Source organism: Pangasianodon hypophthalmus, chromosome 10 (genome assembly GCF_027358585.1).
Source record: "Pangasianodon hypophthalmus isolate fPanHyp1 chromosome 10, fPanHyp1.pri, whole genome shotgun sequence".
Lineage (NCBI taxonomy): Eukaryota > Metazoa > Chordata > Actinopteri > Siluriformes > Pangasiidae > Pangasianodon > Pangasianodon hypophthalmus.
Genome location: NC_069719.1, coordinates 19165830 through 19189173, shown reverse-complemented (window position 1 = coordinate 19189173; position 23344 = coordinate 19165830). Strand labels below are relative to the sequence as shown.

The window sequence follows — 23344 nt, the reverse complement described above, 5'->3', positions numbered from 1 at the left end:
TGTCAGCAAAAAATATGTTTATTGTATGTACAGTACAACAGTACAGTCATTAAAAGAAAAACATGACGTAGCTTGTTGAATAGAGACTACTTTTGCGACACGCTCACTTTACAGCAAACACAAAACATGTCTATTCTAAGTGATAGTGACGCATAGATTGGAATTTGAATGTAAGTCCATGTAATATGTACATGGACAACAGACCATCACACCTATATGTGGTTCTTTCCCAAACTGTTGCCACAAAGCTGGAAGCACACAATTGTCTAGAATGTCTTTGTATGCTGTAGCATTAAAACTTCCCTTCTCTGGAACTAAGAGGCCTGATATGCCTGACCTCAACTCCACTGAACACCACTGGGATGAATTGGAACGCCAACTGCACCCCAGGCCTCTTTGCCCGACATCCGTGCCTGACCTCACTAATGCTGTTGTGGCTGAATGAGCAAATCCTCACAGCCACGCTCCAAAATCTAGTGGAAAGCCTACCCAGAAGAGTGGAGGTTGTTATAACAGCAAAGAGGGGACTAAATCTGGAATGGGATGTTCACCAAGCACATATGGGGGTGATGGTCAGGTGTCCACAAACCATTGGTCATACAGTGTATCATCTGACTTTTACTCTGAACAATTAATAATGAGTACTGATATGACTGAATACATTTGAAATACCATGATCACTGTGAATATTTTGTAACTTCACAGTTCTTACATTTTTGATATAATTTTCCGAGCTGAGTCACACGTGTTACATCAGAGAAATTCCCAGTGCATGGAGTTAATGAGATTAGGATTTGGTCATGACATGAAAAAACATGCAATATCCCATTCCCACTCACTTCAGTAAACTTGAACAATAAACACATCTTGACTCATCTTGCTAACTGAAGCATGCAACATTAATTATCAGATTCAGTGTCAATTATGTGGTGTTGGACCCATCACTAACGAACCTGTAATTGTTTGTGCTTATTTTAAAAGCTGACAGGCTTTATATCAGTCTGTGCCTCTTTTAAATCTTCCCTCACTCTCCATTCTCCATCACCATGACTAATTTATCTCCCCTACAGCCAAATTTCCTGGACCTACTTTTTTCCAATGCTGATTCATGGTCAGCTGTACTGGAATGCCATACCGAGCAACCCCTGGTGTATAGACACTTTCTGCTAGACCAGTGTAATTATCCCTAAGAGCACATAGCTGAGCAATTTTCTGACCTTTAAAATTGGCAGTTATGTAATTGAGGTCATCTTTCTGGACATAAGGCCAGCTGAGAGTCAGGGAGATATCTGCTCTGAATGAAGTTCCCCGAAACTCTTTAGGCTGCCTGTTCACTAGTATTCAAATGTTGGTGACTGCTTTAGCTGACCTAATGGAAAGCCATAATCAGAGTTCAGTGTATATTATGGTTAGAAAAGGGGGGCAGACTGGCCTCCGAACCCACCTACCCCCCATGCATGCTTACATCTCTCCCTCCAGTCCCTGATCATGCAGGGCAATTGGAACCAGCTGCTGCTATTTATCCTAGGCAGCACCACAGCTGCACTGCCATGGGGCCAGGGATGGGGAGACGAGGGCTACGTCCCGAACCACACACTACTATAGCAAATAATATGTAAAACATAAACTACTACTAGCATGCTAGCACTGCAATGCAGTTTCAGACATACCCTGTGACATCACTCATCCTGTCTGACACATATTCAGCTGAATCAAATCTGCTTTTCGGCTCTTCAGTGATGTGCATAAAGTTCTGCTAAACCATTTACAGTGTACTTTTTTTTTTGCAAGAGGGTGTGGATGTCCAGCTGTTTCGAAAGAGGAAAGTCCTGCTGAAATTTACAGCTCCTTACAATTCTCCTGATGGATCCATTTTGCCTTTTGGAATGCAGGAAGTGGCTTTCAAAACAATGGCGAGGGTTTTTTTTTTGTCTGCAGTTCATCTGAGCAGAGAGCTGCTGAAACAAACCAAAGCCTAATTCAAGTTGAAATGAATTTAGAAAGACAAATATTAACTGGCTGATTCAGAGTTTTGCAGTGTGTATGGCTTGGTGCTTTAGAAATCTGCTATCAATCATTCATGAGAATTTATTTAGCATATCCTAAACACCACGGCTCCAGTAGTCACACCTGAATCAAGCCCAATCAATAATACATTTTTATCTGCTATATAATCCATATGGAAACCATTTTAGTTTCGTTTTGAGAACCTGAGAGATCCAGCAGTTCAAATTTGATTCCTATTCATGACTTAGTTTGGAACATGTAAAATTTAAAGTACTAGTTTATTTAAAATACAAAGAGTACCATGAAAATGTAGTTTTATAATTCCTTCATTAATGACTTTTCTGACAGCATGCTGTGTGTAGAGCTTAGATGTATTATTCATGGATTGCACTATTGACTGTGCCGTAAAACAAAATGACACATTTGTGGCGCATGTATCTGTCCTGACCTACACTTTGTGATCATTTTTTATGTATTGAGAAACAGAAAATGTGCTATAGCTCTTTATCACTTTGCTTCAAATTCATTTAACATAATCACTCTCTGGCCTGTCTTGTGCAACCTAAGCCCCTGATGTAATTATTGATTTTCTCCCACAGCCTCCAGAAGCAGGAACTCTCTCTATCTATTATATGCTTTACTTACTTTACTGAGCAAAAGCTTTACTCCTCAGCTGAGTCATGTCACGTTTCAAAATCCTCAACCGTGAAAGAACATATTACTTTACCATTAGGACTATAACATACTACATAAACACTCCACGTCCTTATGGCAGGCTCATACTGTTATTTCTGTTTATTAGCTACTGCCAGATACATTTCATAGTGTGTATAAACTAAACTATTCATATCATACACTTATACCTACAACACTAACCTTCACCAAACATTTCCTGAACTGCAGATTATTCATGCCTCGTCATGTCCAAACAAGAGTGGTGATACAGTACATCACATGTACAAAAATGAAATATATTCCTATACTGAGAGTGGGGATGAATGGGGATAGAGCTTCATACTCCATGGGTAAAGCCACAACAGTAACAGTAATATTACTGTTAATAAAAACGAACAATAAATATATAGGTAATAAATGTGTGGTAATGTATGCAGCAGCATAATGCAGCAGGCTAGATATAGCTCAACACATACAGTACAGTAAATGTCATATTGTACTATGGTCAAAGTTTTAAAAAAAAATTTAAAAAAGGATTCCTTCTAGGGTTGTTTGTGTGGTTGATGTTCCTAGCTTTTGAAAGTAGTTCAGTAGTTCTGAAAGGGAAAAAGAATGGTATGGAGAACAGTGACGCAGTACTTAAAATACTTAAAGTAGGCATACTCCATTTCTTCTAAATGAGTCATTTACTTGCTTTAAACTGTGATAGAGATCCTAAAGGCAGATATCATCCAATCATTCATCAGAAAAGACACCAAGTTTGAGTGACAACACAAAGAGCCACTTCAAACAAAGCTGTCTGTCCCATTATGAGGAGTCATTCTGTTTGTAAACTGAAAGAGAGTAATTATTAAAAGTTTAAGGACATAGTCATTTATATATCATGTTTGTGAACTTATATGAGTGTTTTTAATATGACAGAAGAAATAGCTTTTATAGATATAGGCCTGAATTTCCTCCCCAGTGCATTTCCATAGTCTGGACCAAGGTGTGAAATTCAGGTTCAGCACCACATGGCAGAACATAATACTTAATGCACACAAAAGGCATAAACGTATAAACAAATGAAGTATTTTATGGCTGCGAGTCTGTTAAAAGATTAGTCAGGACACTGTTGGGTTTCTGTGTGTAGAGTATCATGATTCTGTGTTTAGCTGCTGGTGAGCAGGGTGATGAGAAAGGGGAGGGGTGTGAGCCCCCTGCTGGGCAAACAATTCACACCGCTCCACAATAACACTGGTACAGAGATAAAACGGACAGCACAACTAAAGCTTTTTTGATAGTAAAACACTGTTTACAACTGCCACAGTAGAATTCTAACATTTAAACCTAGTAGCTAGGTAAAAACGTCTTAAAGCCCTGAGTGTCTACTTTCGTATGAATCCTGAATGTAAGATATTTTTGATAATATATATATGCAAAGGAACATGAATCACAGAAGATGAGCAAACCTCGTGGTTTGCAGGCATGGTTCTCAAAAACGCAGGGTACATTAGGCAAAGCCTGGGTGTCTGTGACTTGAAGTTTAGTTAGTGGTGGAAATCACAGCCCATTATTATCAAAGCTATTAAATTTATTAATACATTTTTATAGTTATTAGTTATTTTTGCCTGGTCACTTCATGTGAATTGGTTTAATTCAAACCACAACAACTCAAAAACAAGTAGGCCTATTAATAATGTCAACTTGGACAAATTTAGTAAAAATATGTTCTGAGTGGAGAGTCAAGGAATAAAAAGCTTGAATAAATAGCCAAAATTGTACTGTATACATTTAAATAATGAACCTATTATGTGAATAGTGGAATTAAGTTGATAAAATAAATCTGTATTCTGTATTGGTTTGTGGAATTTGTTTAAAACAGATAAAAGGGTCCCTGGTGGCAAAATGTTTGAGAAGCCCTGGTTCACAGAAATCTTCATTTGAATTACAAATTACATTGCCTAAATTAGTATGCTTTGTAGTGTTTCTGATTTTCCAAAGTATCGAATAGTGAGACGTGGGTGCTGTTTTTAACACACTGCTAGACTGAACACAGGTTTTTCCCCTTATAAAAACACCAAAATAGTTTATTCTATGATGGTAAGTCAAATGAAAACTTAAGATAATTCAATTCAATGCAAGTGTTTCAGCACTTCCAGGTGTCTGAATTCCTCTAGAAAATATTTTTATTCAATTCTAGGTTATGTTGCACTTTTAAGGTTGTCATTTGACTCACCCTCATACTATAAATCTCACATCAGACTATTAATAGATTTAATTCTTCCAATATGTGATAACCAGAGTTATTATTTTTTGGTCTCCTGAAATCTACTCTGACTGGCCTGAGTCCATCTGTCAGATCTCCTCCTCTTAGATAAATGCCTTATTACCCCCCAGGTAAATAAACAACATGAATGTCTCAGCATAACCTTAACATCATCCAATCCCTGATTTTCATTAGGTTTACAAAGGTCACGGCATTCACAGGAATGCAAACTCCACCAAACAGATAGCAGCACAACATAATATAATTTTAAAGCCTAGATAAAAAAGACATTATGCAGTTGTAACATCAAGGCTGTTCCTACCAGGAAGAGTGATGTATGATAAATAAGAAAGCAAACTTATTTGACCTGATGAATCACAGACTGCTTTGTTGGCCATTAGAGGGAGTGCAAAAGCTGAGTCACAGCAGCCAGAGAGCTATGCAGGAAGTCACCATGTTTTTCTATTCCTCTAGAAGACTTTCTCATGTGACTTCATTTCCAGTGAAATGCTATCCTTAATCGATTTCAGAGCAATTTTAGTACCGTAAATGGACCAATCTGACTTCACTCAGTGAGTAAAAAAAACCACAGAATTATTTTAGTGGAAGCACCTATTTGACGGATTTAACGGGAACACTGCCTTGATTTTCAGTTTAATTTGTTTAATTTGTTTCTGTCAAAGGTGCAACAATTGATTTTTTATTTCTTAAAAATAACTGTTTATATTTTTATACAAAGAAAAACTCCAGACCATTCTCACAGCGGCAAATCGGTATGAGCTCTCATGAGTTTTTCAGCTGTCACTATCGGTGTTAGTTACGCTATATGGCCAAAAGTATGTGGGTCTTCTCTAAACTGATGGCACAAAGTTGGAAACACACTATTGTCTAGGATGTCTCTGTATGCTGTAGCATTATGATTTCCCTTCACTGGAACTAAGAGGCCCAAACCTGTTCCAGTAAGACGATGCCCCTGTGCACAAAGTGAGGTCCATAAAAACATGACTTGCTAGGGTTAAGGTGGAAGAACTCAAGTGGCCTGCACAGAGCGCTGACCTCAACCCCTCAGAACACCTTTGGGATGAATTGGAAAGCCAACTGCACCCTGATATCAGTGCCTGATCTCACTAGTGGTCTTGTGGTTGAATATGCATAAATCCCCACAGCCACACTGTAAAATCTAGTGGAACGCCTTCCCAGTAGAGTGGATGTGCCTGGTCAGGTGTCCACAAACCTATGGACATATAGTGTAGTTAGCATTATTAGCTGCACATGAGTTAGCTAATGAGTGTGTGAAAACCAGTAAATCATATAACAAAATACATCATTTTTAGCTCCTTCATGATCTCAGACTGCTTTCTGTGTCTGCTTTCCTATTATCTTCTTTGTTTTCTGAAATACACACCTTTCCCCTGCTGTGCCAGGCCTTTCTAGAAGCTGGACTGACAAATATTTTATAACGTATGCAGGACATTCAGCAGTGTATTTCCCCAAAATGGAACACACAAAATACTGAAGCACAGTTTCAATGACTAAATGAATTTTAAAAAATTTTTGTTGTTCATATGAAATAAAACAACCTAAATGAGCTGATAGAAAAAAAAGAAAAAAAAAAGGCTCTTAAAATATAACCTGCTGGTAAACCCAGGAAAAACCACATGAACTACAGTCATGAGTAAAATATTTATTGAAATTTCTCAGTACTAGTGACTAATAAATAAATAGCATAGCAGTGTTGAAGTCATTCAGCTGGACTCCTCTGTGAGGCGACGCACCACTGCTGAGGCGATTCTTCTGTATGCTTCAGCCTGCACGTAATGGAGAAGAAAAAAACACAAATGAGTCTCATCACCCAGTCAACCAACATAAAGTTATTCAATTTACATGGGGATATTATTTATGTTCTTGTTGTTGTTAATAAATGTTCAATTAAAAAGGTCTAATAGATTTATAACAAGACATAACAGATGGCTTAGCCCTGATACTGTTCCATGGCTCTCATATCATTCTGCCAACAGCTATCGTTGGTATATTAATGTCAGCATTTGAAAAGACATTGCCTTTGTCTCGCTATATCATACTGTTCAGTTTAACACTGTAATGTTATATTAGTTACTGCTGCTGCATGCTGCTGGTGCTGACAGCAGGTCAAGGGCTTGACATGTGACTCTGAAACATTTAGGTCACTAGCAAAGAACCTATAATATCCCTATTTCAAGAAAAAGTTTTGACAGGCTATGATTAACAATCATATCACCTTGAATGTAATTATAAAATAATTTACAAAAACTCTCAGTTATAAATGCTATTTCAAAAATTTTTTAAGTATTTTATCCAAACTTTACCAGACCTTGAAATGATCAAACTCACATTCCATAATTTTACTACCTAGTGCATAGGAACCCTATACAGCATAAAAGAGAAATTTTTTTTTTTTTGGAGAACAGTTTCAATTGCGCAATGTAAATCACATCATCATTATTATATATACACACTATTGTCAAAGGTTTGTGGACACCGGACCATCACATCCATATGTGCTTTTTGAAAATCCCATTCCAGATTTAATCCCTCTTTGCTGTATAGTAAACTCCACTCTTCTGGGAAGGCTTTCCACTAGATTTTGGAGCGTGGCTGTGGGGATTTGTGCTCATTCAGCCATAGGAGCATTAGTGAGGTCAGGCATTGATGTCGGGTGAGGAGGCCTGGGGTGCAGTCAGCGTTCCAATTAATCCCAAAGGTGTTCAGTGGGGTTGAGGTCAGGACTCTGTGCAGGGAATTCGAGTTCTTCTACTTCAACCTCGGCAATCCATATCTTCATGGAGCTCACTCTGTTCAAAGGGGTTACTGTCATGCTGGAACATGTTTGGACCTCTTAGTTCCAATGAAAGTAAATCTAAACACTACAGCATATAAAGACATCCTAGAAAATAGTTTGCTTCTAACTTTTGTGGCAACAGTTTAGAAAAGACCCACATATGGGTATGATGGTCAGGTGTCCACATACTTTTGGCCATATAATGTAACGTTATACAGATTACACACACTCACTGAGCACTTTATTAGGACACCTGTACACCTATTCATTCATGGAATTATCTAAATAGCCAATAGTGTGGTAGCAGTGCATAAAATCATGCAGATACGGGCCGGCAGCGTCAAGTAACGTTCATGTCAACCATCAGAATGGGGAAAAAAATGTAGTCTCAGTGATTTTGTCATTGGCATGATTGTTGGTGGATGGGCTGGTTTGAGTATTTCTATAACTACTGATCTCCTGATATTTTCACACACAACAGTATCTAGAGTTTACTCAGAATGGTGCAATAAAGAAAAAACATCCAGTGAGTGGCAGAGAGCTCAATGGACAATGGCCAGACTGGTTCGAGCTGACAGAAAGACTACAGTAACTCAGATAACCACTTTGTACAGGTGTGGTGAGCAGAAAAACATCTCAGAATGCACAACATGTTGAACCTTGAAGTGGATGGGCTATAACAGCAGAAGATCATGTCAGATTCCGCTTCTGTCAGCCAAGAGCAGAAAGCTGAGGCTGCAGTGGGCACAGACTCCCCAAAACTGGACAGATGAAGTCTGGAAAAACGTAGCCTGGTCTGATGAATCTTAATTTCTGCTGAGGCATATAGACGATAGGGTCAGAATTTGGCACCAGCAGCATGAATCCATGGACCCAACCTGCCTTGTGTCAACAGTCCAGGCTGGTGGAGGTGGTGTAATGGTGTGGGGAATGTTTTCTTGGCCTTTTAATACTGATCAGTCATTGCTTGAATGCCACAGCCTATTTGAGTGTTGTTGCTGAGCATGTGCATCCCTTGATGGCCACAATTTACCCATCTTCTAATGGCTACTTCCAGCATGATAATGCACCATGTCACAAAGCAAAAGTCATCTCAAACTGGTTTCATGAACATGACAATGAGTTCAGTGTTCTTCAGTGGCCTTCCCAGTCACCAGACCTGAAACCAATAGATCACCTTTGGGATGAGGTAGAAGGGAAGATTCGCATCATCAAAGTGCACCTGAAAAATCTGCAGGAATCGTCTGATGCAATCATGTCAACATGGACCAGAATCTCAAAGGAATGCTTCCAACATCTTGTGAAATCCATGCCATTGAGAACTGAGCAAAGGGAGTCCCTACCCAGTATTAGTATAGTGTTCCTAATAAAGTGCTCAGTGAGTGTTTGTACAGATTCTTACATTATTTACATTACATGCATTTGAAACTGTCCTCCAAAAACACACCCTCTAAGTAGAGATGGTATTTATGAAGAACAGCTTCGATGTATATAATTTAATCATGACGCAATCACCTCAGGACTGTCAGGAGAGGACACAACCACGGGCTGACCCTTGTCTGATGTCTCTCTGATGTTCAAATGAAGTGGAATGTCACCTGTAGTGGACGCACACCAAACATATGACCTAAGATCTCATATGCAGGGTCAAACATGTATTCTACTTTACTTCTTTCCCTACAACTTGTATTACACTTCATATACTGTCCAAATTTCCACATTCACTCCACATGTACTAATAAATTTAGGGGTGTTTTCACATTTAGTCATGTTTTTTCTGGGGCTATGGTTCTCCACATTTTGGATTTGTACACTTGATGATTTGTAAAAGCTGTTTTCGAACCTGGAACAGATCTCTGTTCAGCTGTGTGTAAGCGATCTACTCCCAAAGCCAGGCATTAAATCAACTAACCTCACTATGTTACATTTTAAGTTGCACAGTGCCAGGAATGCTAGACGGAATGCCTTCTATAAATATTGAGTGAAAATTATTATTACGAAAAAGTGCACAGCTTCAGCTAAAAGGCCATACCATAATGGTTGATCAGTGTCAAGTAAATGAACAGAACACTGATTGAATAACATAAGCTAAAAATAAACCTGAAGAACAATAAAGGGTATAAAGGATGTCCTTTTTTTTATCTTTTTCATAGTGTTTTATTTAAAGCACTATAAAACAAGTATACTCCTATAATTTTATATATGACACATTATATCTACTCCCAGGGCCAGGCATTAAATCAACTGAACTCTCTATGTTACATTTTATTTTAAATTTCACGACAGGAATGCCAGATGGAATGCTATAAATATTCTATAAATATCAAGTGAGAAGACATGACTACAACTCTATAAATGCTAATATTAATATTAATATATTAAACTTTAAGAACAATAATGGGTATATGCACTTTAGATGTACTTTTTATCTTCCATTTTGCAAAAATGCATGCACAGCAAAGTTTCAGAAGGTACTGAAACGATGATGATGACGTCCTCCCCCAAACTAACCCAGAATAAAACCCGGGTAAGGATTCAAGTCAAGTGTGAAAACACCCTTATAACTATGTACTACTACACTGTAATGCTGACAATAATTCAAGTTCTTTTTTAAATCATTTATGTTTTTGGTGGTTTCACCTGTTTTATAGGTTTTATTTGGTAAACAAATCCTACCAAGAACCTCTACTCCAAGGGCACGTGCCAATTCTCTCGCTCCATCTGAGCCAAAGATGTGTGTCTGATGGTTGCACTGAGGACACTGGAAAACACTCATGTTTTGAACCAAGCCAAGCACCTACAAAAAAAAAAAAAAAAAAAGAAAGAAAAAAGAGAGAGAGAGAGAGCAAGAAAGAGAAATCTTTTTAAATCTTCAAACTAGAATATAAAGAGCAAAACATTCAACTATAACTCTTGTGTAAGAATTTACAAAATTAAACAATGATTATTTCTGTTAGGAGTTCTTTATGAAATTTCAATTTATGAAATTGAACATACAAAACACTACTTATTATTGTAACTGTGGTTCCATGAACCCTGGATAATCACCTAAATGTGCGCACATGCACGGTGAGATCTTTCAACAAAGTCATTATGTAACCGCATGACGCAGTATTTGCAATAAATAATAGCCATACAGCCGTCTTTCCATGAATCCTGCAGAATGTGGGAGAATCAGTGGTAGAGGAGAAAACAATCCTTTAGACAGCAATTAATTTTTGCCGGATCGTGCTGGAACAGGATCCGCCACCTCTCATTTGAACATATTTAGGCGGAACAGGCACCTCTGCAGATTGTTTCTTTTAATAAAAATAAAATTAACTAATGTAGTGATGATAATAATAAAATAATTTTCCTGAATGATTAATTTTTTTCTCTTTCATGATGACCAATTGGTAACTAGTAATCATAGCATACTTGCATTATCAGTCGTGCTCATGCTTGGATATGGTGAAAAAAGGCTGATTTTGTTGTCATTTCCAAATTCTTTAAATCTACCCTGTGACCTATGTACATTTTTCTGGATTTCTAAAAGACATCATTCTGCCACAGACAAGTAGACCCAATCACGACACTGGGAACCATGTTCTTCTTGTTATATTCGTATTATGTTATTTAAAGTGCATAATGTACTTTTTAAGACCTAGTGTTCTGAGCAAAATGTTTGATGTGAGGGTAAGCCCATATTTCGAAGCTTAACACATAGGAAATGAGCAGTTGTCTCCTCCCACGGCATCACTGAAATGTTATAGCTGCAGTACTTCCTTGTGCCACGGTCATCATTCCTACTCTATTAGCCCTGAATGACGACATTCAACACTAGTCTATCATGTGAAGAATCTGGAGCGCTGTTGTATCTATACTTTCCAGGATCTCTTCCCTCCCTGATCATTTGCTCTATCACCTCTCGTTTGGTGTTCTGGTACCTCATGTTTTACAAATTAAGCACTGCATTTTGTTAGGAAAATAAATGCCCTCTAAAGCTAGGAATAACCTCCTTTCATCTCATCTCTTCTGCCTCAGTGAGTGTATTTTTTTTTTTTACGCTATGGAACTTTGTGGTGCCATTAGCTTCAAGTTGGTATTCTGCTGTTAGCATTGCTAGTTAGTCAGTTTGTTAGTTTAGTTATTACGATTTAGACGGTAGCCTCAACCATCGTTCATTCTTTTAATAACATATTGAGTGAGCTTTCCCCTATACAGCCAGAAACATCTGGAATTCATGGCCGCCTTCCAGGGATGGTTTTGGTTCCTACACGTGCTTTACAGGCGCTTTTAGAGTCTCACCGGCACGTTAACCTTACGGAACATCTCAGCACCTCTGCGTGCATCTAACAAAGCGATGTCCTGTGGAGTGGACACGATCACAGCACCTGTAATATGAAGCATACATACAATAAAAATTCTTAGAGACTTTGGTAGCAAAGATCTTTTGGCTGTTATAAAATAAAGTGACAGCAGAATATAGATTTTGGAGTTTTACAGCATTCCAGTTCTTACTGTGCACCTGGATCCTGTGTCAGTTTTTAAGTCGGTCAGAAATCATAGTAAGGACACTTCTTCCAGCTGGTCATAATTTTCGAAACACTTAATACTACACATAGCATTTTTTGAGAGTAGATTATTTGTGGAGCTTTTTATATGTACTTAGTTGTGGCACCTCTCCATGTTTTATATAGCAGGTGAATAAATATATAAAATATCTGGTAGAAATGATGTCATCATGCATGTGTGTAAAGTGATGTGCCTTTATTTTATTTTCATTATAATAAACTTTTCATTATTTTTTCAATATAAATATTGGGTTATTTTATAACTATAAATAATCTGAGCAATTCATGAGAGAATACCACTGTTGCAAAAACATATAAAATGTATTATACCTAGTAGTAATTTATTTATAGTGCTATAATGTATTGTAAAGTGGCTCTACACTACAGTACACAGTGCAGACTGTATAATTTGTGACCCACCAAAGATCAAATAATTTAAATTTGTCATTATTTATAAAAATTGGCTACAGTAATATATGACCGTAAAATAAACATATGCATGAATATACAGTATGTTTCTACCAGAGTTCAGCCTTAAGAAGTTTCATTTAAGAATTAAACAAAAACTAGTACACTCCTATAATTATCTATAAACACATTAATTTCAGTAGAAAAAAAGAAAGGACTGCAATAGACAAACCTCTTGGGCCATCCTTTCCTTCACCAAAACTCTGTTAACACTTAATATTTCTTTACCTTTAAGTTTTCATTTTGTGGTTTCATACCAAAAAGAGAATCTTTATTTTCAGCAGCCTCTGGCACACACACACCTCGGTTTCATAATCAAATATCATAAATAGCACTTTAAAGTCCTCCACCACCCACTGAAAGATTACATGTTGATTATGGAGCAGTTTCTGATTACAAACTGAATTGATTAGGCTTAAGATTAGGCTATCTAACAACTTTATCAAGGTCTGACATTCCCTGGGTGAGGAAATCACACACAAATATCCACTATCTTCTTAAAGGATGTTAGACGCATATAAACCCAACTTTGACCAAAAGCCGTCTTTTTTTTTTTTTTTTGCTAGAATTCAGCCACAGCAAAAATCCAACAGGTTTTCCCAGACTGCCACACAAAATCGATGATTATAAAATACTAAATACTAAATACTAAACACGCAAACAACTGAACACATGATAGACACCCTTTATTATTTTATTTACCTGCTATCGGGATGTTCTGTGTGATGGAAAGTTGTACATCCCCTGTTCCAGGAGGCATGTCAATCACTAAGTAATCCAAAGAGCCCCAGTCTACCTAAAGACATAAGAAAACAAAACAAAACAAAGAGGTCTGAACAAGCATAATATTCAAAAAGCTATTCAATGATGTGCTGTCAACATTTGCAGAGGTGACAACACTGCTAACAAAAACAACCTCGCAGGCAGAGAGAGAACATTGAATATTACCACAGAATTCCCAGTGCATGTCAATGAACGAGCTGGCTGTTTTTGTTTTTTTTTTTCCTTCCGAATGTGTGCCTAGTAACAGTAAAAAAGTACAAAAGTATGGTGAGAGTGCCCTTTTTTACTGATCAAAAAGGACACAGTCCCATTACAGCTGATTTCCAATGGCTCTCAAGACTGCGTGCAAATTCATGGGTCAGATTTCACCCACATGTGAAAAGTAAAGTAACCGAAGAATCGGCTTTTCCGCTGGGTGAATTTTATTCGAGTTTGGTCTGCCTGCTGCTTTATCTGAAAAAGCAGAAAATCGTAGCTTTCAGGCTTCTCCCGTTTTGCCATAACACGGATCAGAAATCATTTGCTTGCTCCTTAGGCTAAAAGGTAGATGGTGGCACCTCATAACATAGCCTAGTTTTGAGGGATAAACATGAAGTTGACAAACGACATATTTTGACCATACCTGCCTGAGGAGCTTCTCAATGGCTGACATGACCATCAGACCCCTCCACACAATGGGTGCTGTATCTTCAACCAGGAAGCCCATGGACATACTGACGAAGGCAGAGCAGACAAGCAATGAGACTGCCTCATGTTTGACAGTAATTTATTTAATATAGTTATACACTTACCAAGGGATCCCAAAGTTCATAAGGGGTCTCATTAAGTTGTCTGAAAATTAAATGAAAAGACAGATTTATATGTAAATATACACAAACACCTGCTTAACACAGTGCTGTGACTCTCAAACAAATATGTCCCTGTGGTACTATTCTCTTTCAGCATCTCTGTAGTCTTTATGGCTTTATACACACTCGCTGACCACTTTATTAGAACACCAGTGCGCCACCCATTCATGTAATTATCCAATCAACCAATCACCTGACAGGAGCACAGTGCATATAATCATGCAGATATACCTCAAGAACTTCTCTTACTGTTTTAGTTTATCAAACATCAGAATGGGGATAAAATCTGATCTCAGTGACTCTGACTGTGGCATGGTTTTTTGGTGCCAGATGAGCTGGTTTGAGTATTTAGAAAAGGTGCAAAAAACACAGAAAAAAAAAAAAAACACTGAGCAGCAGTTTGTTGAGTGGAAATCCCTTGCTGATGAGAGAAGTCAGAGGAGAATGGCCAGCCTATTTTTCTGGTTCAAGCTGATAAGAAGGTGAGCATAGAAGCATCTCAAAATGCACACATGTAGGATTATGAGATGGATGGGCTACAACAGCAGAAGACCACACTGAGTTCTACTCTTGTCATCCAAGAACAGGAATCTGGGGCTACTGGACAGTTGAAAACTGGAAAAATGAGACCTGGTCTTCAACTTCTTCCAATCTTCAACTGTGTGCAAGTGTTCCTAATAAAGAGGTCGGCGAGTGTATATTTTAAAGGCCATGTGTTACCACCTGATATCACCTACTGTCTGTTAATTCTGGGTTTCCTCTGAGGTTCATCAGCTTTGGGATTGAGGGGCCATAAACATCAGCATCTAAAAGACCCACCGTCTTACTCTAAAGAACAAAAATACAGAGGTAAAAGACACAAAAACATTTTACAGTATTATTTTAATAATATTTTAATATGGATGGATGATGCTGGGAGGTGTACAGTACCCGATCGTTGGCCATAAGTCCAAGAGCAAGATTTACTGTAAGGAAAAGAGTAAGGATGATCAAAACAATACAAGTAGTTCCACATCAGACTGGCTGACAAAAGTGTGCTTTGACATTAACATAACAGGTTATGGAGCCATTTTATCTGACTGGGTACTTAAATTGTGGCCCTCATGTTTTCTGCAATAATATCTAATAGGGTGACATCAAAAATTTGATTATATGCATCAAGGGAATGTGCAATTCACATTGTGGAAATCAGCATTTTATCAATTATGCATCTTATGCAACTGCACTGTTTGAACACCAGAGGTACAGAGCACAGACTGGGCCTGATAGCTCTGGATCAAAACAACTAACATGCATTATTCGTTATATGGTTATACAAATATGTTATAACTTCACATTAAAAAGAGCTCTTCAGTAGCTTTTAAACGATACCAGCCCCGTGCCACTGTGATTTACGGTGCCTAAGAAAGAGAATACGGAACTCTGGCATTTTAGCCGACTTTGGAGCTCTATTTCTGGCTCAGGTGTTGCTACGGAGCTCATTATGTTTCAATCAATCATTTTCCCCAGGTCAGAGACTTTGTTCATTCAATCAATTTTTTGGGAGAATTTATACAATTTATTTTTAAGACTTGGTCAACCACTAGTACATTTTGTATAAAACTAAATGAATAAAAAAATGCTACAAATCTTTGTTTGTAGCATTTTTTTATTAATTTAGTTTTATACAGACAAAACGCACATTATTTTATGTTGTTTATGCTTCAGAAATAAAAAAAGGAGTCTTTATAGTCATCATTTTTCGTCATTCAAATTTTATTCAAAATATTCCGAGAATCGAATAAAATTGAATCGTGAAGCTAGTATCATGAATTGAATTGAATTGTGACTGGAGTGTATCGTCACTCTTCTAATATCTAGATCTGTTACTTTCTTGCTGGCTGCACAAACTGACTTTGTGACCATGTGATTTGCAACAAGAAAATGATGGGCCTGTATATGAAACATTTGGGGGGATGCCTGCAAGTACAGTGCTGTAATGTCACTCCAAATTATTCTAAAGGTTAAACATTTTCAGTTTTTAACATGTTATCAGGCATCATATGATAGACAGCCACTCTACATTACAACATTATGTTCATTTGCACTCTGTGTTCATTCAGAAATAAATAAAGCTCCTTTACATACATTGTGCTCTGTTTGTTAAGTGTCCTGTTTGTCTCTTGCACTTTCATGCTGAATTTCAGATCTATTATTATGAAGCAGACCTGTTATGCAGAACACTTTTTTATACCACATCAAAGTTTGAACATTTCACAGGACCAGATCTTCTCAGGTAAACTTCCATAGCCACATGAAAATGCTCAAGACAAAAACAGTGAAAATGATAGTAATCTTTGTAGGATTTTATGCAGGCGCTCCTAGCTCTGTGGTAATAAGTGACTTTCAGTGACTCAACAAACAATAACAACACTGAAGTGAAGAAAGGAATTTAAAAAAGAAAGAAAGAAAGAAAAATGGTGGCTTGGATCTTGGCAGAAAAGATGCTGTAATCTTGTGAATTGTTTACTTTTACTGAAGATAATAACTGGTGTCACTTGGTGCAGAGACAATGCTAGAGTTACTACGGCATTTTAGATTTGACTGAGGACACGCCAAGTTAGTAACAAACAACAAAAAAGTGCATAACAAGTGGTCTGAAAGTAAATGCCAAGAAAGCAAAGGTCATGGGTACCTGCTGTGGTAGATTTGCCAACACCTCCTTTTCCTGAAGCAACAACAATGACCTCTTTAACACCTGCTATGGGCTTTTGCTTTGGAAGGCCACGTGCCATGTGAGCCCTCTGCCTCTCCTGCTGTCTCTCACCAGCGGCTGAACCCTAATAAGTGAAGAGACACCAGTCAGAATACGTCTAGTAGGAGGAATAGTAAGTCCAGGTAACTAGACTTGACAATGTTTCTACATGCTGAGGCACTTGATCTAAGATTGATCTAAGACTCACTGTGTTTACAGTCTGTAAAATACATGCGAACTAGAAGAGCTCAGGTATAAATGAGTTCATTATTTTAACCCGTAACAGATGTTGAAAGTGCAGTTTATAGTGATTAGTATTTCTAGACTTGCAAATGATCCTATAATTTCAAAGATAGCAAAGTACAGTGTTGACATGCAACACACATGAACCATTTTTTTTTTTAAAGCTTGTCTTGACATTTTTTCAGCCAGGAACTTATCACTGCTTACAGCTGGAACACAGCTGCTCAGCTCTGCCCCTTTTCCCTAAAAGATAACTCACAAGGCCTACAATGTTTTATCGAAAAATAAATAAATAACTGGAGTCGACTGGAAAAATTGTTATATTTAGGTTGACATCTGGGGACATGCCACATCCATAAAAATAATACAGATAAAATGCCATAAAATACATAAATTTCAAACATAGATTTACAGAAAACATGGTATATTGGGGATTCACCAAATAAGTCAGTTTTAAGGATTTGCCAACACCTATGCACTTGATCTGAGATTTAAAAAAACAGATGGATGTCTGATAAAACATTCACGGTATTAAAACATCAGTTTTTGACCAAAAACTTTCATTATTTCATAAATTCACACCAAAATGAATAGATGATACATTAGGTAGCAGGTTATAACATACAGATTTCTGACAACCTGAAGTGTAGCACTTTAAATACCCACCCACCCACACACCCACACACACACACACACACACACACCCCAACCCCCCACCAACCCAGGGTTCTACAGTGTGACTGTTTTCTTCAGCCCAGAACAATTTATTGGGACAAAAGTATATTGATCTTAAAAATATATTTATGGATGTAGGGTCAGACGTCCTGTTCAGCACAGCTTTTCATACGGCAGTTGATTACACTACATTACATTCTTAATACTAGTTTAATAACTGTATGAGAACTGTTACACATCATATCATGCATTTATTTTTACTTCTGTAGCAACCAAGTTTATTAGCCAAAGTTAGCAAGGCTTAAAATCCTTGGCAGAAGCTGACAACTTCAAAAATGTAAACGTTTTCACCTCAGAATAGAAAAGTAGAATTGATAGAATTGACTAATAGAAAAAAAATAGAATTGATGACTAGAAAGTTCATCTGTAGACTTGTCTCACGTATGATTTCATTGTTTTCATCTCTACTAATTTTGCTAGTAACAGAAATTGAAATTTCTAAAATCGAATTTAAAGACGATGTCAAGCAAAAGCAAAGGTGCTAGCCAGACAAAACAGTTAACAAACAAAGACATACTGCCATGAAGTTGTTTTGGTGGATGCAAACAGTCTTTATAACAGAGGGTCGCAATTCTTTTTCCACAAACAACTCCCAGCAACATTTCAAAATAGTAGCACAAAAACCTTCTTTGTAGTTGGTAAAGTAAATAAATTAAACAAAAGAGGATTGTTTTTGAGTTTCTCTTGCAGCCCCATTTGTAAATCGACGCCTAGTTTGGGAACCCCGCTTAATAAAATGTTTGTGAGACACCAGGAACTGCATAATTCCAACGCTGTTTGTTTGGTTATCAACAAATTGATAATCATTGTGCTGAAAGATCCATCTTAATCTGACCTACCAGTTGACAAAGACAGGTCAAGCTAGATTAAAAAAAATTATGAGATACTGCTACTAAAGCAAAATCATAGGTAATTTGTAAAAGCAAGGCAATTAACAAATCTTAAATATATATTAATAAATTACAGTTGACAAAAATTTAAAAAACAGTTGACAAAGTGACAAAGCAACCAGTTAGACCAGCATGTGTTTTATCAGCTGCTAAGACCAATACTGAGTATTTAATGACCGCTATTGTTTTTTTCTGTAGATTTTTCTATAGATTTTTCTGTGTGTTCCTGTTTTTCTCAAGTGAGAAGCAACAGTGGCCTTGCTAAAAAATAAATAAATAAAATAAAAACCTTTTACTGTAGCACCCTGCAACCCCATCAACTGTATTTAAATTCGGGGTGTTTTTCAATTCTTTAATTGTACTTTCATGCTTCCCTTCATGAAGGGACATGAGGAAGGGATTCAAGCGAAAAATATGTCAGAGGATGACAAAGAAATCAGCACTAAATGAGACATACTTGCTCAACAAAGCATTATCTCTAAATGATACTCATGTGTATTTATAATCCTGTGTATGTATTGTTCTGCATATTCTAATCTGTGTATATTTTTTGTCCTGTACTTATCTCACACTGTTGTGTATTCGCACTTTATGTAGTGTTGAGTTCCACATAAAGTGTGTTGTACCATGGTCCTGGAGAAACAACATTTCGTTCCAATGTCTACAAGCTATATAGAGGAATGACAATAAAAAAAATACTTGACTTTTTTGTTTAGACCTGGTTTGTGGACGTGGTGAAGAGTAGAGCTGGGTGCACTGATCAATTCCTGGCTGGAAAAATGTGAATAAAAGTTTAAAATACTATGTCACTTTTGACTGGATACAATATTTACAGTTTATTACTATTATTCCTTGCTCTAAATACATTAATATTTAGAGTACTGTATGTGCAATATCTTCCACTACGTCACTTTTAACTTCATACAATGTTTACAGTTTATTATTATTTTTATCTGCTCACAGTGCATTAATATTTAGAGGACTGTATGTGTACATTACATTACACAGTGCATTAATATTTAGAGTACTGTATGTGTACATTACATTACACAGTGCGTTAATATTTAGAGTACTGTATGTGTACATTACATTACACAGTGCATTAATATTTAGAGTATTGTATGTGTACATTACATTACACAGTACATTAATATTTAGAGTACTATATGTGTACATTACATTACACAGTGCATTAATATTTAGAGTATTGTATGTGTACATTACATTACACAGTACATTAATATTTAGAGTACTATATGTGTACATTACATTACACAGTACATTAATATTTAGAGTACACTAATGTCACTTTTGACTGCTTACAATGTTTACAGTTTATTACTATTTTTACTTGATCTAAGTAAATTAATATTTAGAGTACTGTATGTGTACATTACATTACATTACACAGTGCATTAATATTTAGAGTATTGTATGTGTACATTACATTACACAGTACATTAATATTTAGAGTACTGTATGTGTACATTACATTACACAGTGCGTTAATATTTAGAGGACTGTATGTGTACATTACATTACACAGTACATTAATATTTAGAGTACTGTATGTGTACATTACATTACACAGTGCGTTAATATTTAGAGTACTGTATGTGTACATTACATTACACAGTGCGTTAATATTTAGAGTACTGTATGTGTACATTACATTACACAGTACATTAATATTTAGAGTACTATATGTGTACATTACATTACACAGTACATTAATATTTAGAGTACTATATGTGTACATTACATTACACAGTGCATTAATATTTAGAGTATTGTATGTGTACATTACATTACACAGTACATTAATATTTAGAGTACTATATGTGTACATTACATTACACAGTACATTAATATTTAGAGTACTATATGTGTACATTACATTACACAGTACATTAATATTTAGAGTACACTAATGTCACTTTTGACTGCTTACAATGTTTACAGTTTATTACTATTTTTACTTGCTCTAAGTAAATTAATATTTAGAGTACTGTATGTGTACATTACATTACATTACACAGTGCATTAATATTTAGAGGACTGTATGTGTACATTACATTACACAGTACATTAATATTTAGAGTACTGTATGTGTACATTACATTACACAGTGCGTTAATATTTAGAGTACTGTATGTGTACATTACATTACACAGTGCATTAATATTTAGAGTACTGTATGTGTACATTACATTACACAGTGCGTTAATATTTAGAGTACTATATGTGTACATTACATTACACAGTGCGTTAATATTTAGAGTACTATATGTGTACATTACATTACACAGTGCATTAATATTTAGAGTATTGTATGTGTACATTACATTACACAGGACATTAATATTTAGAGTACTATATGTGTACATTACATTACACAGTACATTAATATTTAGAGTACACTAATGTCACTTTTGACTGCTTACAATGTTTACAGTTTATTACTATTTTTACTTGCTCTAAGTAAATTAATATTTAGAGTACTGTATGTGTACATTACATTACATTACACAGTACATTAATATTTAGAGTACTGTATGTGTACATTACATTACACAGTGCATTAATATTTAGAGTACTGCATGTGTAATATCTCCCACTATGTCATTTTGTGACTGCATACAATATTTACAATGTTTACAGTTTATTACTATTTTTACTTGCTCCAAGTAAATTAATATTTAGAGTACTGTATGTGCAATAACTCCCACCATGTCACTTTTAACTGCATACAATGTTTACAGTCTATTATTATTTTTATCTGCTCACAGTACATTAATATTTAGAGTGCTGTATGTGTACATTAGATTACACAGTACATTAATATTTAGAGTACACTATGCCATTTTTGACTGCGTACAGTAATTACAGTTTATTATTATTTTTATCTGCTCAGAGTGCATTAATATTTAGAGGACTGTATGTGTACATTACATTACACAGTGCATTAATATTTAGAGTACTGTATGTGTACATTACATTACACAGTGCGTTAATATTTAGAGTACTATATGTGTACATTACATTACACAGTGCATTAATATTTAGAGTATTGTATGTGTACATTACATTACACAGGACATTAATATTTAGAGTACTATATGTGTACATTACATTACACAGTACATTAATATTTAGAGTACACTAATGTCACTTTTGACTGCTTACAATGTTTACAGTTTATTACTATTTTTACTTGCTCTAAGTAAATTAATATTTAGAGTACTGTATGTGTACATTACATTACATTACACAGTACATTAATATTTAGAGTACTGTATGTGTACATTACATTACACAGTGCATTAATATTTAGAGTACTGCATGTGTAATATCTCCCACTATGTCATTTTGTGACTGCATACAATATTTACAATGTTTACAGTTTATTACTATTTTTACTTGCTCCAAGTAAATTAATATTTAGAGTACTGTATGTGCAATAACTCCCACCATGTCACTTTTAACTGCATACAATGTTTACAGTCTATTATTATTTTTATCTGCTCACAGTACATTAATATTTAGAGTGCTGTATGTGTACATTAGATTACACAGTACATTAATATTTAGAGTACACTATGCCATTTTTGACTGCGTACAGTAATTACAGTTTATTATTATTTTTATCTGCTCAGAGTGCATTAATATTTAGAGTACTGTATGTGTACATTACATTAAACAGTCTTTTCTCTGTGTTCAATGTTTAAAGTTTGTTCCTTTTTATACTACATAAGAGTTTATTTATCGTTTTTGCATTGTGTCTGTGTAGCAGTGTGCAACTGTAGCACAAGAATTTCATTGTATATAGCTGCTTAAGCACTCTTTATGCACATGACAATAAACTTAAACCCTGAAATGAAGAAATCAGTCAGACCCATTGCATGTGACACTGCCCATCTGAGTTTTTCCAAAGTGACTTTTAATGTAAATTCTAGTACAGGAAGCTAAACACTACAAGCTGTTTAGTGCAAACTGTTACCAGTTCAAATGATCAACTCATTTACACCTGAGTTCTTCTAGTTATATCTCTGCCATGCATGACTTTTAACATGTATACACTGACCACAGCTGACACACAAGGACTTCAGCATTCAGGCATTTCACTTACCTTCAAACGAACATGAAGTTTACAGCCCACTGACAGAGGCTGAAGATGTCTAACATTACTACATGACCACAACACAGTGCCAGTGGAAGCCCAGTTAGGCTTCAACACCTGTGAAAGCTTTCTGCAGCTTTGAAAAAATACCATTTTATTTTTTTTTTTACAAAATATTAGCTCAAAGAAGCTAAATAAAGGGCGGCTAAGTCATTTTTACAG

The 23344-nt window shown here is 36.1% G+C and overlaps 1 protein-coding gene across 1 annotated transcript; it reads right to left on the bottom strand.

The window, feature by feature from the left end:
* Nucleotides 1-6599: 6599 nt before the first annotated feature.
* Nucleotides 6600-23278, bottom strand: nubpl (nucleotide binding protein-like). Its single transcript, XM_026933669.3, has 11 exons — nt 23132-23278; nt 17075-17219; nt 15331-15365; nt 15138-15228; nt 14344-14383; nt 14175-14265; nt 13472-13565; nt 12036-12121; nt 10425-10545; nt 9264-9346; nt 6600-6738 (listed from the first exon to the last, which is right to left on the bottom strand). Exons 1-11 carry the CDS (start codon nt 23273-23275, stop codon nt 6676-6678), a joined length of 993 nt encoding a protein of 330 aa, XP_026789470.3. The 5' UTR covers nt 23276-23278; the 3' UTR covers nt 6600-6675.
* Between the last annotated feature and the right edge of the window lie 66 nt (nt 23279-23344).